This window comes from Dreissena polymorpha, chromosome 8 (genome assembly GCF_020536995.1).
Source record: "Dreissena polymorpha isolate Duluth1 chromosome 8, UMN_Dpol_1.0, whole genome shotgun sequence".
Lineage (NCBI taxonomy): Eukaryota > Metazoa > Mollusca > Bivalvia > Myida > Dreissenidae > Dreissena > Dreissena polymorpha.
The window spans coordinates 74,280,171-74,295,077 of NC_068362.1; the positions used below are offsets into that span (position 1 = coordinate 74,280,171).

Below are 14,907 nucleotides of genomic sequence, written 5' to 3' on the forward strand. Positions count from 1 at the left end.
ACAATCACAAATTTTAATTTTATTGCACTGTTACCCAGAATAACAACAGATTAAACATTTTGTGCAACAATTAACCATTAACTACTCAGTGCAAGTAAACATACTTATGAGTTTTGATGAAAGTGACAGTCTACAAAAAGTACAAAATAATGATATAATATCAAGACTGACAAGGAACATACAATTTCAGGTAAATTTCCAAAAATGACCTTACAATTTTTAAAGCATAAGTCATACAAAATATCATTTTTGCTGATCTAAAATTGAATGTTTCATTGAATGTTCGGTTAGACAACAAGTTAGATATTAATTTATTGAAACTATTATTTTAATATAAATCTTTGAAGATACATAAAATAATCTCAAATCTCCATAAATACAGACATACTTATAAAATAAATAGAAAACTTTTAAATGTATGTGAACATCAGACATATTAAAACCTAAAACAATGTTTATGCATGTATATACCTATTGAGTATTTAGCGAGACCGCAAAATAAGCCCATAAAGAATTCTAGGTAAGTGTAATTCAAATAGGTTTATTTAGCGAGGATTAGAAAAACTAAACCTTAAGCCTAGGAGAATTGTTCAAATTTCAATGCTATGCAAATATATGCCTGGTGTTCTATTCATCCTTGTTTTCTCTTATAAAGTTGTTTTCACTTTTTCGCTTAAAAAAAGAAAATGGCTGCAAAAAACACAAAATGAAAATAAACAAAATGTTGCACTATAGTGCACTCTTTTGTTGTATCAAGAGTGTTGCATGCACCAAAAATTATAGGATGCAATGTTTTCTTGAAAATGCAGGTATGATGATGCAACGAAAATATTAACAAATTTAAGTACTTATTTACAATTACCGGTCGTACTAATTTATTCAATAACTCACTTATTCCAATTAAAACAATTTTGCTTGTAAAAAATTATAATTAACTATAGCAATCTGCCTGAAATTGCCTGGCACAATTTCCTGTGAACCTGCATGTAATCAGGAAATGTCAGTCTGAGAGCAACCAGCATATATTACCATGTACATGTTTTTTGGGTCCAGCAGTTTTTGTTAGGATCAATAAATAAGAAAAAGTATGACTTGATGAACAGAGTTTCTTAGCAAGTTTGGCAAAAGACTAACAAAGGTTAGAAAATCCATGTGATCAATGGAAAAAACACTTCAGCCCTGATCAGAATGGAGTATACACACTGTGTACATGTGTACACACTATGTTTATGTGTAAACAATATGTATATTTGTACACAATATGTATATATATTTACAAACAAAAAATAATCCTTTATAAAACAATCTTCAGTGTAAAACAATACAGAGCAGCTAATTGTAATCGGTTAACTAAATATATAACAATTATTTTACAAAAACATTGACATACTGTAGTAATAATTTAATTTCTTAAACATGAAGACCTGTTTTTGAATGTGTAACAACATTTATTACAGTTATATTTTGAAGTAAAAAGATTCAAATAATATAACAATTCTTTGATACAAAACAAGACTGAGTAAACTTCACTGCCAGAAAAGACACAGTTCTATAACATAATTCACAATTTCCCATCACATTGGAGGTTCTAATATTTAAACTAAAAAAAAATGCTATCAACCTTTTTTTAGTCACACGATATAACTAAGAAGATAGCAATTAACAAAACATAGTGGAATATCAACTTGCACACTTTTGATAAATTACATCAGCTACTGAGTAAGCAACGTTGATACAATAATGCTTCCGTTCATGTCACCAGTCAAGCATATTTTTGTGTCAATGTTTGGAGACCAGTCTACAGTTGTTATTGGTGATGACCTATGACCTTTCACAGTCATTACTGGAACCATTCCAGGGTCACTGGAGTTCATCTGGAAATAAAGTACTAAGTTATCGCAGGATGCAGATTTAAGTCGTCATTTGTTTCTGTAACCATAGTAACCACACTATTTGTCTGCTGAAAAAGTAATATAATGTACATATTCTCCATATGGTCCTCTATCCATATACTGAGTCGTGTCAATCTTCCTTCAGTACTTTTTGAGCTGTTGCAGGATCTAGATTATAATTTTTTTATAAATTATTTCTGAAACCGTAGCAACCACTTTTTATCTGACAAAAAGAAATGGAAATAACATGCATATTCCCCATGTAGGTCTCTATCCCCATTGTGAGATTCTTCCCTTAGCTTAAGAACAGGATCCAGACTTTTTGGATTGATAGGCAGATAAAAACTGATATAACCTCCATATCTCCCTCTATCCAATTGACAAGTTTCATCAACTTTGCTTCAATACTTTTTAGTTCAGGATCCAGATTTTAGTTTTTGAAATACTAGTATGTCAGTAACCAATGCATCTGTCACAATTGCAACCACAACTTTTGTCAGATGAAAATATTTTTAGAAGGTGTATACTAGCTTTGCCCATATGACCCTCTATCCACATATCAAGTTTCAACAACCTAGCCTGAGTACCATTTGAATTATCGCAGGTTCGAGATTTCAGTTCAAACAGACTGATGATACAACAGTATGTTTCATTTGATTTTTGTGTAACATTACTCTCCTCTACTCATGAGAATTTAGATCTCAACTAGATACATGTACTTAAGCAAAGCACAATGCCACTTGACTTAGAACATTTAATCTGAATCTAAACTCAGCCCATTGTAATAACTACGCACAAGTAACACGCATAATTTTAAAATATGATTATTTGTATGATTCAGAACATAATCCTTTGTAGTTGTGGGGTGGATGGCAAGAAAGTACAAACCTGATAGATTTCCGAGCTAATCCCATTTCTACCCAGCAAGTATTTCCCGTCGGTGTCCAATGCGAGCAGTTTTCCCGCGGGAATCTCCTTGCTGTTGGATCCCTCGAGGGCGCTGTAGTCCGGTACAGATCCCTGGGGCAGGGGCAGGTCACGCAGCTTCTTTCCAGTCTTGTGCATGCTCCACTCACACATCTGCAATAGAGACAAGGGCCTAGTATAACTGCTCCACTCACACATCTGCAATAGAGACAAGGGCCTAGTATAACTGCTCCACTCACACATCTGCAATAGAGACAAGGGCCTAGTATAACTGCTCCACTCACACATCTGCAATAGAGACAAGGGCCTAGTATAACGAAAATGTACTAAAGTCAATATTCTGACTTACTCACCTTAAAGGGTTTTGTTTGTTTGTTTTCAAATTTTGTGATGAGTTGGGTAAAAAAATTAATAGTTTTAAGTCTGACTCAAATATGAGTTTGAAGAGGAATATGTGCATTTCCCTACAACTCAGATATGAGATTTTAGAAAGCTGACCATTACTCTCCATACTCAGACGAGTGAAAACTCAAATCGCATTTTCGGAGCTGAGCTCAAAACTTGAAATGTTCTGGGTGTAGTGTAAAATAATAGTGTATGTATGCAAGAAAAAAATGTTCGGATGAATCATTCATGCATCACCCTGTATCCTGCTAACATATCTATCAGACTATGGTTGATGTAATGGTTTTGATTATTTGAACACATAAAGTAAAGCATCAGGGGAATACATCACAGTTAAATTTCCAATCAACAATATAAGGAAATTAACAAACAAAATAAACAATACTTGGCATTGACAATGTATCATAACATCATTCTGTATTTGAAAGATAAACAAATACTTAACCCTTTCCCACTTAGAAGCAAAGTGAAAATGGCTACGTGCAAACAGCATAAAACCAGAACAGACTGCGAGTAACTCGCAGTCTGTTCAGGTTTTATGCTACTAGTATTTGCTGCTCATCAGTTTCTTAGGGTTGGAAATGAAGCCTTTAAAACTTGAATCTTGTAAGAAAGGTCTTAAATGACTACAAATGTGTTTAAATATGTATTTAAATGGTAAAGGATAAAAAATCATTTTTGCAAACAAATAAGGATGTGTTTAAGACACACAATGTGCATGCTTTATTCTTGAGTCTAAGAATGTGTTGGCATGAGGTCACCGTAGCATTGTGAATATGGTGTCTACCTAGCGACTTGTAGGTCATGGGTTTGATCCCCACTTAGAAAACGTTCTAATGATCTCCCCACTGACGCCAAGTACTGGTTGTACCCAGGATACAGACTCAAGAGCTTTTGAATAAGCCTTAGGGTTGAATGCAATTTGAGTACTGGCCCCCTATTACTGACCTGCCCATCCTGTCCCAGGCTGTAGCATGCTGTGTAGTCTGCGGAGTAGAGCACCTGCCTAACCTCACCAACGTGGGCCATCCACTGGGACACGCACTTCTGCTTGGTTACGTCTGAACACAACAAGAGCGTGTCAGCAAGAATACGTTGGGCCACCTTCAGGGAAAACTGGGCTTTATGTGTGCACAGTGTTGTCTCAAATTAGCTGTGCAGTCAGCGTAGGCTAATCAGGGACAACACTCATTAGATATTTTGTTCAAAGAACGTCTCCTCTTAGAGAAAGTCCAGTTTAGGCAGAAAGTTTTGTCTCTGATGAGCCTGTGGGACGAAACTTTACTCACATTCATTATGCCCAGTTTTCCTTCATCATCATTATTTTTTTATCGAGTGCACCGGGATTGTCTCCCATATGGCCATCGCCCCCAGAAAGACGTGTTAGTTGGTTACGGGGGATAGTGCAAGATACAGGAGACACCCCGTTCCAGAGGTGACCCTGGGTCTTTTAGTGCCCGGTGTATAGCACCTAGTACACTGCACCTCGGTTTAACATCTCATGCGAAAGACGAGTTAGAAGGTTAGGTGCAGCGGGGGTTCGAACCAGCGATCTCTGGATTGTGAAGCCAGTGTGTTAGACCACGGATCCGCTACGCCCAGTTTTCCCAGAAAGAGGCTAACTTATAAACCACCCTTATGCCCACCCCAACCAAAACAAGTCCATGCAACGCTATAATATGGGAACAAGAAGCAATAACAAATTACCAGATTTAATATATTAAGGGACATTTATTTTTTCTGATAAAGGGAGACAACTCAAACTGAACTGATTGTTAAAAGTTACCCCCCTTGTTTGAAAATAAACCTATTTTTAGTCGTGGCGACCTTGACCTTGGAGATATTGATGTAATTCTTTCGTGCAACACACCGTCCAATGATGGTGAACAAATGATTTTAAAATCTCACAAGGAATGACATAGTTATGGCCCGGACAAGCTCATTTATGGCCATTTTTGACCTTTGAACTCAAAGTGTGACCTTAACCTTGGAGATATCGACGTAATTCTTTCATGCTACACCCCGTCTAATGATGGTGAACAAATGTGCCAAATGATTTAAAAATCTCACAATGAACAACAAAGTTATGGCCGGGACAAGCTTGTTCCGTACCGACATTCGCTAATGACATTCGGAAAACCTGGTTAAAAATGATGTTTTATGATAGTGCTTAATCTAGAAGGGCAGAGGGGCATGGCGCTTGACTTAAAAAAAGGCATTTCGCACGGCGATTCTCTTACAAATGGCACATTGGGTGTTTTCAACTTGTTGAAACTTTTAATCACAGCTAAAAACTTGGATTTATACATTTAAAATGTTATTTTCGTGAAAAATTCACGCGAACTGTATTCTTAAAATACAAAGCTACTGTGTTGACATGTGCATTTATTATGATATTTTTTGGAAAACATTCAAATCGAATGCATAACACGAAAATGTAACTGATCATGGCAGCTCTAAACTGAAATTAAACTTTCCAGATGTTTATGACTAGGGTGCATCAGATTTGCGCAATGACGTCACATTCATATTGAACGCACTTGTCTTTTTCGAATGAAAAGGTTAAATTAACCAGGGACGTGTTTGTATACATCCCTGAATGAACTAAATAACATGTGTTTCGTTATGCCTTTAATTAATGCCACTTTTTAACTATAAATCTTGTCTGTATTCATTAATTAATGATACATTGAACAAAGAAAGTTTCAAACAGCCTGAAATATCCGCGTGTTCCTCGTGACAATGAGAGTCAAACAAACGGCGGTACGTGTATATGCAGGTTTGCCACTCATGGACCAGGTTGTCATTAAATAACTAAAAAAATGCTATACATGTAAATAAAAGTTTTTCAAAATTGGCGAGGCTTAGACTTTTAATAGACACTGTCACAGTATTCAAAACTCGGCTAATCTCTAAGTAATAGCAATCTTTACCGTTACGGCCCTTGTGTCTTACGAATATTCTGATATTATCAAAAGATTTCGGATCATTTTAGTTTGAATAACAATACGTTACGTCATTGATTTAGGTAAATTTGATTTGTACCTCATGTAAGTGAGCGAAAAAAAAATGTCATATGCGAGGACTGAATAACAACTATTGCTAGTTTATTTCAGATAAATAGTCTGCGCCAGAAGTTTGGGTCGTCGTTGTTGGTCATTTAGAAACCTGACTATCATAAATTTGTCGACACAAAACCCACGCCGTTTTCTTAAGAACAAACTCCTTTTTATGATTGGCTTCCATTGAAAATGCCGCTTAGCTAATCAAAATGATGTATGCATCACAAAAATGCCTGGCAGAGTTAAAATGTCGTATTAGGAGCTTATACAAACTCGCGCAATTAACTGCTATGAGATGATTATTGATTTTTACAGCACACCTTGGGTAATAGGCCCTCTTTTATTGCGTCATACGCAGTCATGCATTAATATGCGCGTCTTGGGGACACCGATAGCAGATAAGACTTGATACATATGGATCTAGATTAAAGGGCACGTGGCGCTAATTGGTTTTGAAAGGGGCAGTGTGGCGCTCCAAAAAAAGGGGCATGGCGGGGCGCCATGCTGATTAGGCCTGGATTAATCACTATTTATGAGATTGAAATTAATGTTATATTTGTCTAATATTTAAATATTTTTTGTATGTAATGTTTGTTTTTCTCTGTGTTTGAGTGCCTACTTTCATAAAAAATGCTTTATTGTATCAAATAGAGAAATATTATATACCTAAATAACATGAAATATAAATTGACAGATGAGTCTAAATTATTTAACCCTTTCCGACTAAGAAGCAAAGTGAAAATGGATTTACACAACCAGCATAAAAGCAGAACAGTTTGCGAGTATCTCACAGTCAGGTTTTATGCTGTTTGCTTCCCAATAGTATCTTAGGGTTGGATATGAAGGCTTAAAAACTTGAATCTAGAAAGAAAGGTCATTAATTTAATTAGATTTTCAAAAAGGCGTATGTGAGTGGGAAAGGGTTAACCCTTTGCATGCTGGGAAATTTGTAAACTGCAAAAATGTTGTTTGCTGAATTTCTAAAATTAGCATTTTCTTCGATTTTTTTTCAAAGAATACTATCAGAATAGCAAACAGGTTGGATCCTGATGAGACGCCACGTTCTGTGGCGTCTCATCTGGATCCAAACTGTTTGCAAAAGCTTTCAAAATTCAGTTCCAGCACTAAAAGAGTTAACACTGAGCACAAACAATCCTGTGCACGCCTACCAAAGAGCCTAATGATGCCGTCCACTCCGCCTGCTATCAGCAGCTGTCCGTTGTGGTTGAAGCTGCAGCTAGTGATCCCCACTGGACCCGGCTCCAGGGGTAAGGTACGCTGGAAATGGGCAACCGTAACCATGGCAACCAACATAGATACCAGCACAAACACCAACATATATATGACTAATGTTCTGGGAAAATAAGGCTAAATGCATGTGCTTAGTGTGGTCCCAGATTATTTATTATCATTAAATAAAGTATTTTCTTAGTGGAAATACAGTTCAGCAGGAAAGTACCATCCCTCGTTAGCCTGTATGGACTGCACAGGCTAATATGGGACAACACTTTAGGCTAATGCATTAAGCCCAATTTTCCGAAAACGAGACTGAAATGAAAACACAAGACACAAAAACTGGTATGCCGGCGATGCGACAAAGAGGTCTTACTCAGCAAAAACGAAACTTCAAAATTACCATCCTCAGATTAGGAATATGATGTTTGTTTTATACTTCTTTTCCAGCTGCTGATTGAGTATTAAGCTAAAATGACTAAACCCTAATTCCCACTTAGATACGTTTTGACGCATTTGTATTCCCTTAGAAAGTTACCTTTAATTAAAGATCTTCCTTACTAGATTCAAGTTTCAAAGGCTTCATTTCCAACCTTTAGTTACTGATGAGCAGCAAACAGCATAAAACATGAACAGACTGCGAGCTACTCACAGGCTTATCTGGTTTTATGCTGGTTGCAAAAGCCATTTTCACTTTACTTCTTATGAAGGAAAAGGTAAAAGTCACAAGAGTTTTGTAACATGCTTGATAATTTACTTTTTGTCTTTACAGAGGAACTGAGGTTTAAGGTATCCCAGCTTCCATTGTTTTTCAAATGAGCCTTGTTCTGAGAAAAACTGGGCTTAATTCATGTGCGTAAAGTGTCATCCCAGATTAGCCTGTGCAGTCCGCACAGGCTAATCAGGGACGACACTTTCCGCTTTTATGGTATTTTTAGTTTCAAGGAAGTCCCTCCTTACCGAAAATCATGTTTAGGCGGAAAGTGTCATCCCTGATAAGCCTGTGCAGCCTGCACAGGCTAATCTGGGACAACACTTTAACACATGCATTATGCCCAGTTTTCTCAGACACGGCTCAAATCAAGAGCTGCCTTAAGACCAAGCACTCAGCAATTCATTTTTCTTTGATACATGTAAAAATCATGTCCTTCCCGCTAACCAGAAGACAAGTAATAGTTACGTACTATTTGCATCCAAATTGCAACAAGCGAAACTGTCCAAAGAGTGAATAGTATAACTTAAATGTGTGACCCCTCATTAGTTAAATAAATAACCCATTGATAATTTTTTTAATGCACGTATATTTGATAAAACTCAGTGAATTTAACATTGCCAAAAATCTGTAGTTCTGCAGAATTTAGCATCGCTATGAAAGTAATGACAGTGAAGAAGAAACAAAAAGTCTCCTAACTTAAACAAATGTAAAAACATCTGTTCGTTGGTTAAGAGTCAACCTGAGAAACTGGGTTTTTTCAATTTATGAGTGTCACCTCAGCTTTCATGGTCTTGAGGTCCCAGATAGTAAGTTTTCCGACCCTTGCGTCCCTACTGGGGCCTGTATCCACGCCCAAGGACCCGCTACGCACCCTTCCCACACATGCTGAGCACACAAAACTCTGACACGTTGGGCTCGAGTATAGACCAATTATTCTGAAATGAAGCAACAACACACACAACTCTGACTTTTTGCTCTCGAGTATAGACCAATGACTCTGAAATAAATCACACAAAACTCTGACATGTGAGGCTGCAGAATAGACCAATGATTCTGAAATATAGCAACATGTTGGTGAAGCATTGTACTTAACATTGTTGGTTCAAATTCCACTTAGTGGTTCAGAAGTCATTGCACATTTTAATATATTTTTTTTATCTCAAATGATGCAACAGACCAAAACAAGTTGTAAATATATTAACTTTGGAAGTGTACAGCCTAAGGATTTTCCTGTTAAGTAACAGGAAAATTTACCAATTAAATAAGAGATTTTATTTAAATAAATTGTGGAAAACCATGTCAAAAGGCCGCCATAAAAGCTCAGCCGAATAAATGCATTGTATATAATTTTCTACTGAAAGCGATAGCAGCCTGTTACTTATTAGCTTCTTCCAATATACAATGCTGACTGACCTGTTTGGAAATCATTGGAAACATTCATAAAAGTATTAGAGATGACAGAACAACAGGTTACAAAATCATTATTTAAAGTGCATTAGCCTTGCTTTAAAAAATACCCACAGTTCAATAATAAGTATGATTGTTTATACCTTGGATAGCTTAAATCTGCAGAGGCTTCATAAAATGATTTCATCTCCTTGACATCAAATAGTCGGATATTTCCAGATCTGTTGCCAAGCAATAACTGAAAGAATGTATTGGAGACGTGTCCTAAGAAAACTGAGCTTAATTTAACAGCTGAATCAATAGCAGAGATTACAGTACATTAATGTTGTATGATAACATATACATTATGTTCAAATGATCCTTTAAGACTTTTCATCAACAAAAAATGCAGTTATTATGATGATGTGTTGACATGGTCACAATAAATTTAATATTTAATACATTTGTTTAATGTTTTCATTCACAGTTACAAGAAAAACAATTCACACAGGATTTTACATTTTTATGTTTGCTCCCATTACCTCATGTTTATAAACTTTGCGGTATTTACGAATAGAGGTCAAGGTTTAATCATTTCAAATTCCAGCAAATTGGTCTTACATTTGCTGGAGCATGGATTTGCAAAACTAGTAAGGCAAAAAAAAAGGTCACAAGTAAATTCATTGTAGGTTATGTTCACTATTCGTTTAAATATGAAATACATTATACAAATCTGAATTGGTAAGACTAAAAATTGCATGAGTATATTAATACAACTATGTGCATTCAGCAAGGTTAAGATTTAAATAAGACACTAAGCTAATCAACCAGGAGGTACATACCCATCTGTCTGACTTGCTGGCCCACTCCAAGGACAGGAATGCTGACTTGGACATCACCGTTGCCGCGGTTACTGCCTGGGGACTCCAGGCCCACACTCTGTATGATAGCGAAGAAACTTCAACCCTTTACAACCATACATTTTGACAGGTTTGTAGTCCCTTAGAAAATACACTTAAAGTTCAGACCTCTCTTAGTATATTCAAGTTTTAAAGCCTTCATTTCCAACTCTAAGAAACTGATGAGAAGCAAACAGCATAAAACCTGAACAGCCAGAGAGTTACTCACAGGCTGTTCAGGTTTCATTTAGCAATTGTCACTTTCCTTCTGAGCGTTCAAGGGTTAAGCTTACATTTGTATATGTCATAATTTGTTTGGCAAAAGTTACGTTAGTCACAGCGGGACACCTAAAAACAATCCTTTACTTCGTTATGCATTCTCCCCAAAAACCATCTGCCTTTCAAAAATATAACAAAGAAGCTTGCCATTTTTTGGAAGTATCCGATCAAAATGAATTATGTGATATTTTTCCATTTTCTATTTAAAGATTTGATGTAATTGACTTCCAATCAGGAAATGGACATCCCTCTTGAACATACACAAATACAAAACCCATATGCATGTATTGGACTTAAATAAATATTTTAACGACCGACTGACAAGTGAATTAAAATTCATTGAATGCAACATGTACAAAATTTTTTTGTGAAAATTAAAGTAACTTCCGAATGATAAAAAACATTTGTTTGTATAAAAAAAAAATCAAAATTTATTTGCACATGCTTATATAAATCTTGGTCGGTTTAATACACTGGATGTTAGTAACCTAAGGCAATAAAACACAAATGCAGTTGACTTTTTACAGAAGTCACAGTGGCAGTTAGCAACTGTGGTTATATGCCGTACCATGAGAGCATGACAACATCACCATCAAATCAATCTTTATTTGTGATATGGTAGAAACATCACTGCTTGATATGAAAGTGTTGTTTTAAGCTGGCAATAAAGGGATTCGAAATGGCAATTATTGGCCCAGTTGCATGAATTGAATCTTTTATAGGACACGTCTTGAACAAGCGTCCGTTTTAGACAATTTTGGGACAAATCATCTCATGAAGCGATGGAGAAACAAACATAATAACAGCAGAATAACCAGGATGCTTTTAGGCGGACAAGTAAAATACAGAAATGTTTATAAGAAAAATCCATACACATCACGCAAAATGCTGGAATACTATATTTCAACGTAAACACATTAAATAATTGATCAGAGTGAAGATCAAAATGATGAAAAGGATACGGTGTCTGCCTTTTGATACTCACTCATGATCCATCCTAAGGCATCAAGTAATGCTTATAACCAGGAAAAGGACTCGAGTGTGCCTACATGTATATAAGCTCGAGACTTTTGAAGCAATCAAGCTTAACAAATCCGTTCAAAGTAAATCTTGAAGTACTGAGACTCATGGTTTGTGATTTGTATCAATCTTTCTAATATTTAATACTCATTTCAACTGACTTGACGACCCCATCCACATCTACACTTGCTATGTACTGGCCGCTGTTACTAAACCTTGCATACGAAATGGACGACCTGTGCTCTCCATACTCATCCTGTAAAATATCAATCTTACACATTAGCCTCGCTCTGAAAAAAGAGGGTTTAACTCTTTCAGTGCTGGAACCGAATTTTCAAGGTCTTTGCAAACAGTTTGGATCCAGATGAGACGCCACAAAACGTGGCGTCTCATCTGGATCCAAACTGTTTGCTATTCTGATAGTATTCTTTGAAAAAAAAATCAAAGAAAATAATAATTTTAGAAATTCAGCAGAAGACATTTTAGCAGACAACATATTTCCCAGCATGCAAAGGGTTAATGCATGTGAGCAATGATCACTATACCCCTTTGTTTACAGTTTAGCCAGATCCCTACTTTCCACAGGTAAAAAAGTACCATAACTTTTGGACTTCCTGTATAAAGAAAGGTAAATTAGCGATACCTTCAACAATATTAAATAAAATATTCCTTTGAGTAGAAAAATCATTTAAAATTTATAAAGGGGCCTGAACTCACAAAAGGGAACCTGGTCACAAAGGGGCGTGTGTTCACAAAGGGATGGGTGTTCACAAAGCTGTACAAAAGTAATACATTCTCGTCTTTTTTTCTATGCAAATACATTAAAATTTTGTTATCTCCAACCAATATGTCTTAAAATGTAACTAACTTGGGATGAGCTCTGATATATCTTGCAACTAGCTTAAACTAGCTAGCTTTACTAGCTTAGACATAATGAGTTATTAAGTTGGGATGAGCTTTGAACTATGTTTGCGTTTCTCATGTTACCAACAAGGTTAAACAAAATGTGTTAATTACTTAGGACCAACAAACTTGGGACGAGCTTTGATAATTCATGTTCTACTCACCTGACTTAACAGCAGGAATGGTTTAGCCTTAGCTGAAAGAAAAATATTTTATGTGTTGCTGGATACATCACAAACATATACAGAGTGATATTTTACTAAACAAGCAAATTAGTTGAATTGATATACCCTGCACAATATTTTGTGTTCATAGATTGTTGCAAATCCCTTGATGTATGGCAGAGATCCTAATGAATAACAATCACTATAATTGAAGAAATTGCAGGGTTATAGTCCGTGTGCATGGCACTTCTCCTCATTGATATTGATACACCAATCGAGTTTCACATTGAAATCTTGTCTCATATCTGAGATATGGCCCTGAAATGTTGCATCATACAACAAGATATGTGTTTGTCAGAAACACTATATTGTATGTCCCCCTTTGAAGCTATATATTTGACCTTTGACCTTGAATGATGACCTTGACCTTTCACCACTCAAAATGTGCAGCTCCATGAGATACACATGCATGCCAAATATCAAGTAGCTATCTTCAATATTGCAAAAGTTATTGCAAATGTTAAAGTTGGCGCAAACAAACACACAAACAAACCTACATGGCTTACAGATGAACTGTTAGTTTCGTTCCAGTCCATTGAACTTTGGCTAAGTTGAGGGCCTTGGGCTAAGAAACAGTTGTATAATAACCGTTTCCAGAGTTTTTTACAAAACACTTTCAGATATTTAGCTGTGTTTTGGTATGTTAGTCTACCTACATGATTGACAGATGAAGTGAGAATTTCATTCATTTTTTTGGCGAAGTTATGGGCCTTGGACATAGACAATTATCTCTATAATAATCGTTTTGGGGGAGTTTTTTGTTACGAAACGCTTTCAGATATTTAGCTGAATTTGGGTATGTGAGTTGACCTACATTAATTACAGATGAACTGTTAGTTTTTGTGCGGTCCATTGATTTTTTGCGAAGTTAATGGCCTTGGATTTATCAATTTTCTCTAAAATAACCCTTTTGCAGAGTTTTTTTAAGAAACACTTTCAGAAATTCACCTGATATTTGGTGTGTGAGGTTACCTACATGACTTACATATGAAGTGTGAGTTTCTTTCTGGTCCATTGGTTTTTGACAGAGTTAGGGGGCCATGGACTATCTTGGATTTACATTAAAATAACTCTTTTTCCAAAGCGCTTATATCAATAGACCGTTACTTTGTTATGATATTTTAAATGTACCATGAACACAAAAATGGTCTTCACAACAAATACTGACTCCTATGACTTGCATTAACTCTTCTTTTATTTGTGTAAACCATAGCATAGACACACACCTATATCACTGGCTATGTTGGGATCTACAGGCAGGTAAACCATAGCATAGACACACACCTATATCACTGGCTATGTTGGGATCTACAGGCAGGTAAACCATAGCATAGACACACACCTATATCACTGGCTATGTTGGGATCTACAGGCAGGTAAACCATAGCATAGACACACACCTATATCACTGGCTATGTTGGGATCTACAGGCAGGTAAAGCATAGCATAGACACACACCTATATCACTGGCTATGTTGGGATCTACAGGCAGGTAAACCATTGCATAGACACACACTTATATCACTGGCTATGTTGGGATCTACAGGCAGGTAACCCATAGCATAGACACACACCTATATTACTGGCTATGTTGGGATCTACAGGCAGGTAAACCATAGCATAGACACACACCTATATCACTGGCTAGGTTGGGATCTACAGACAGGTAAACCATAACATAGACACACACCTATATCACTGGCTATGTTGGGATCTACAGGCAGGTAAACCATAGCATAGACACACACCTATATCACTGGCTATGTTGGGATCTACAGGCAGGTAAACCATAGCATAGACACACACCTATATCACTGGCTATGTTGGGATCTACAGGCAGGTAAACCATAGCATAGACACACACCTATATCACTGGCTATGTTGGGATCTACAGGAAGGTAAACCATAGCATAGACACACACCTATATCACTGGCTATGTTGGGATCTACAGGCAGGTAAAG

General features: G+C 36.4%; 1 protein-coding gene across 1 annotated transcript in view; it reads right to left on the bottom strand.

The window, feature by feature from the left end:
* Nucleotides 1-7: 7 nt before the first annotated feature.
* LOC127841977 (WD repeat-containing protein 91-like) overlaps nt 8-14,907 on the bottom strand; it is a 38,599-nt gene continuing 23,699 nt past the window's right edge. The window contains exons 11-19 of the mRNA XM_052371207.1: nt 12,886-12,917; nt 11,980-12,074; nt 10,463-10,559; nt 9,785-9,879; nt 9,010-9,169; nt 7,456-7,564; nt 4,173-4,285; nt 2,781-2,972; nt 8-1,874 (exon numbers count right to left, since the gene is read on the bottom strand). Coding sequence (XP_052227167.1) covers nt 1,713-1,874; nt 2,781-2,972; nt 4,173-4,285; nt 7,456-7,564; nt 9,010-9,169; nt 9,785-9,879; nt 10,463-10,559; nt 11,980-12,074; nt 12,886-12,917 — 1,055 coding nt within the window. The 3' untranslated portion in view covers nt 8-1,712. The remainder of the gene's footprint in view (nt 1,875-2,780; nt 2,973-4,172; nt 4,286-7,455; nt 7,565-9,009; nt 9,170-9,784; nt 9,880-10,462; nt 10,560-11,979; nt 12,075-12,885; nt 12,918-14,907) is intronic.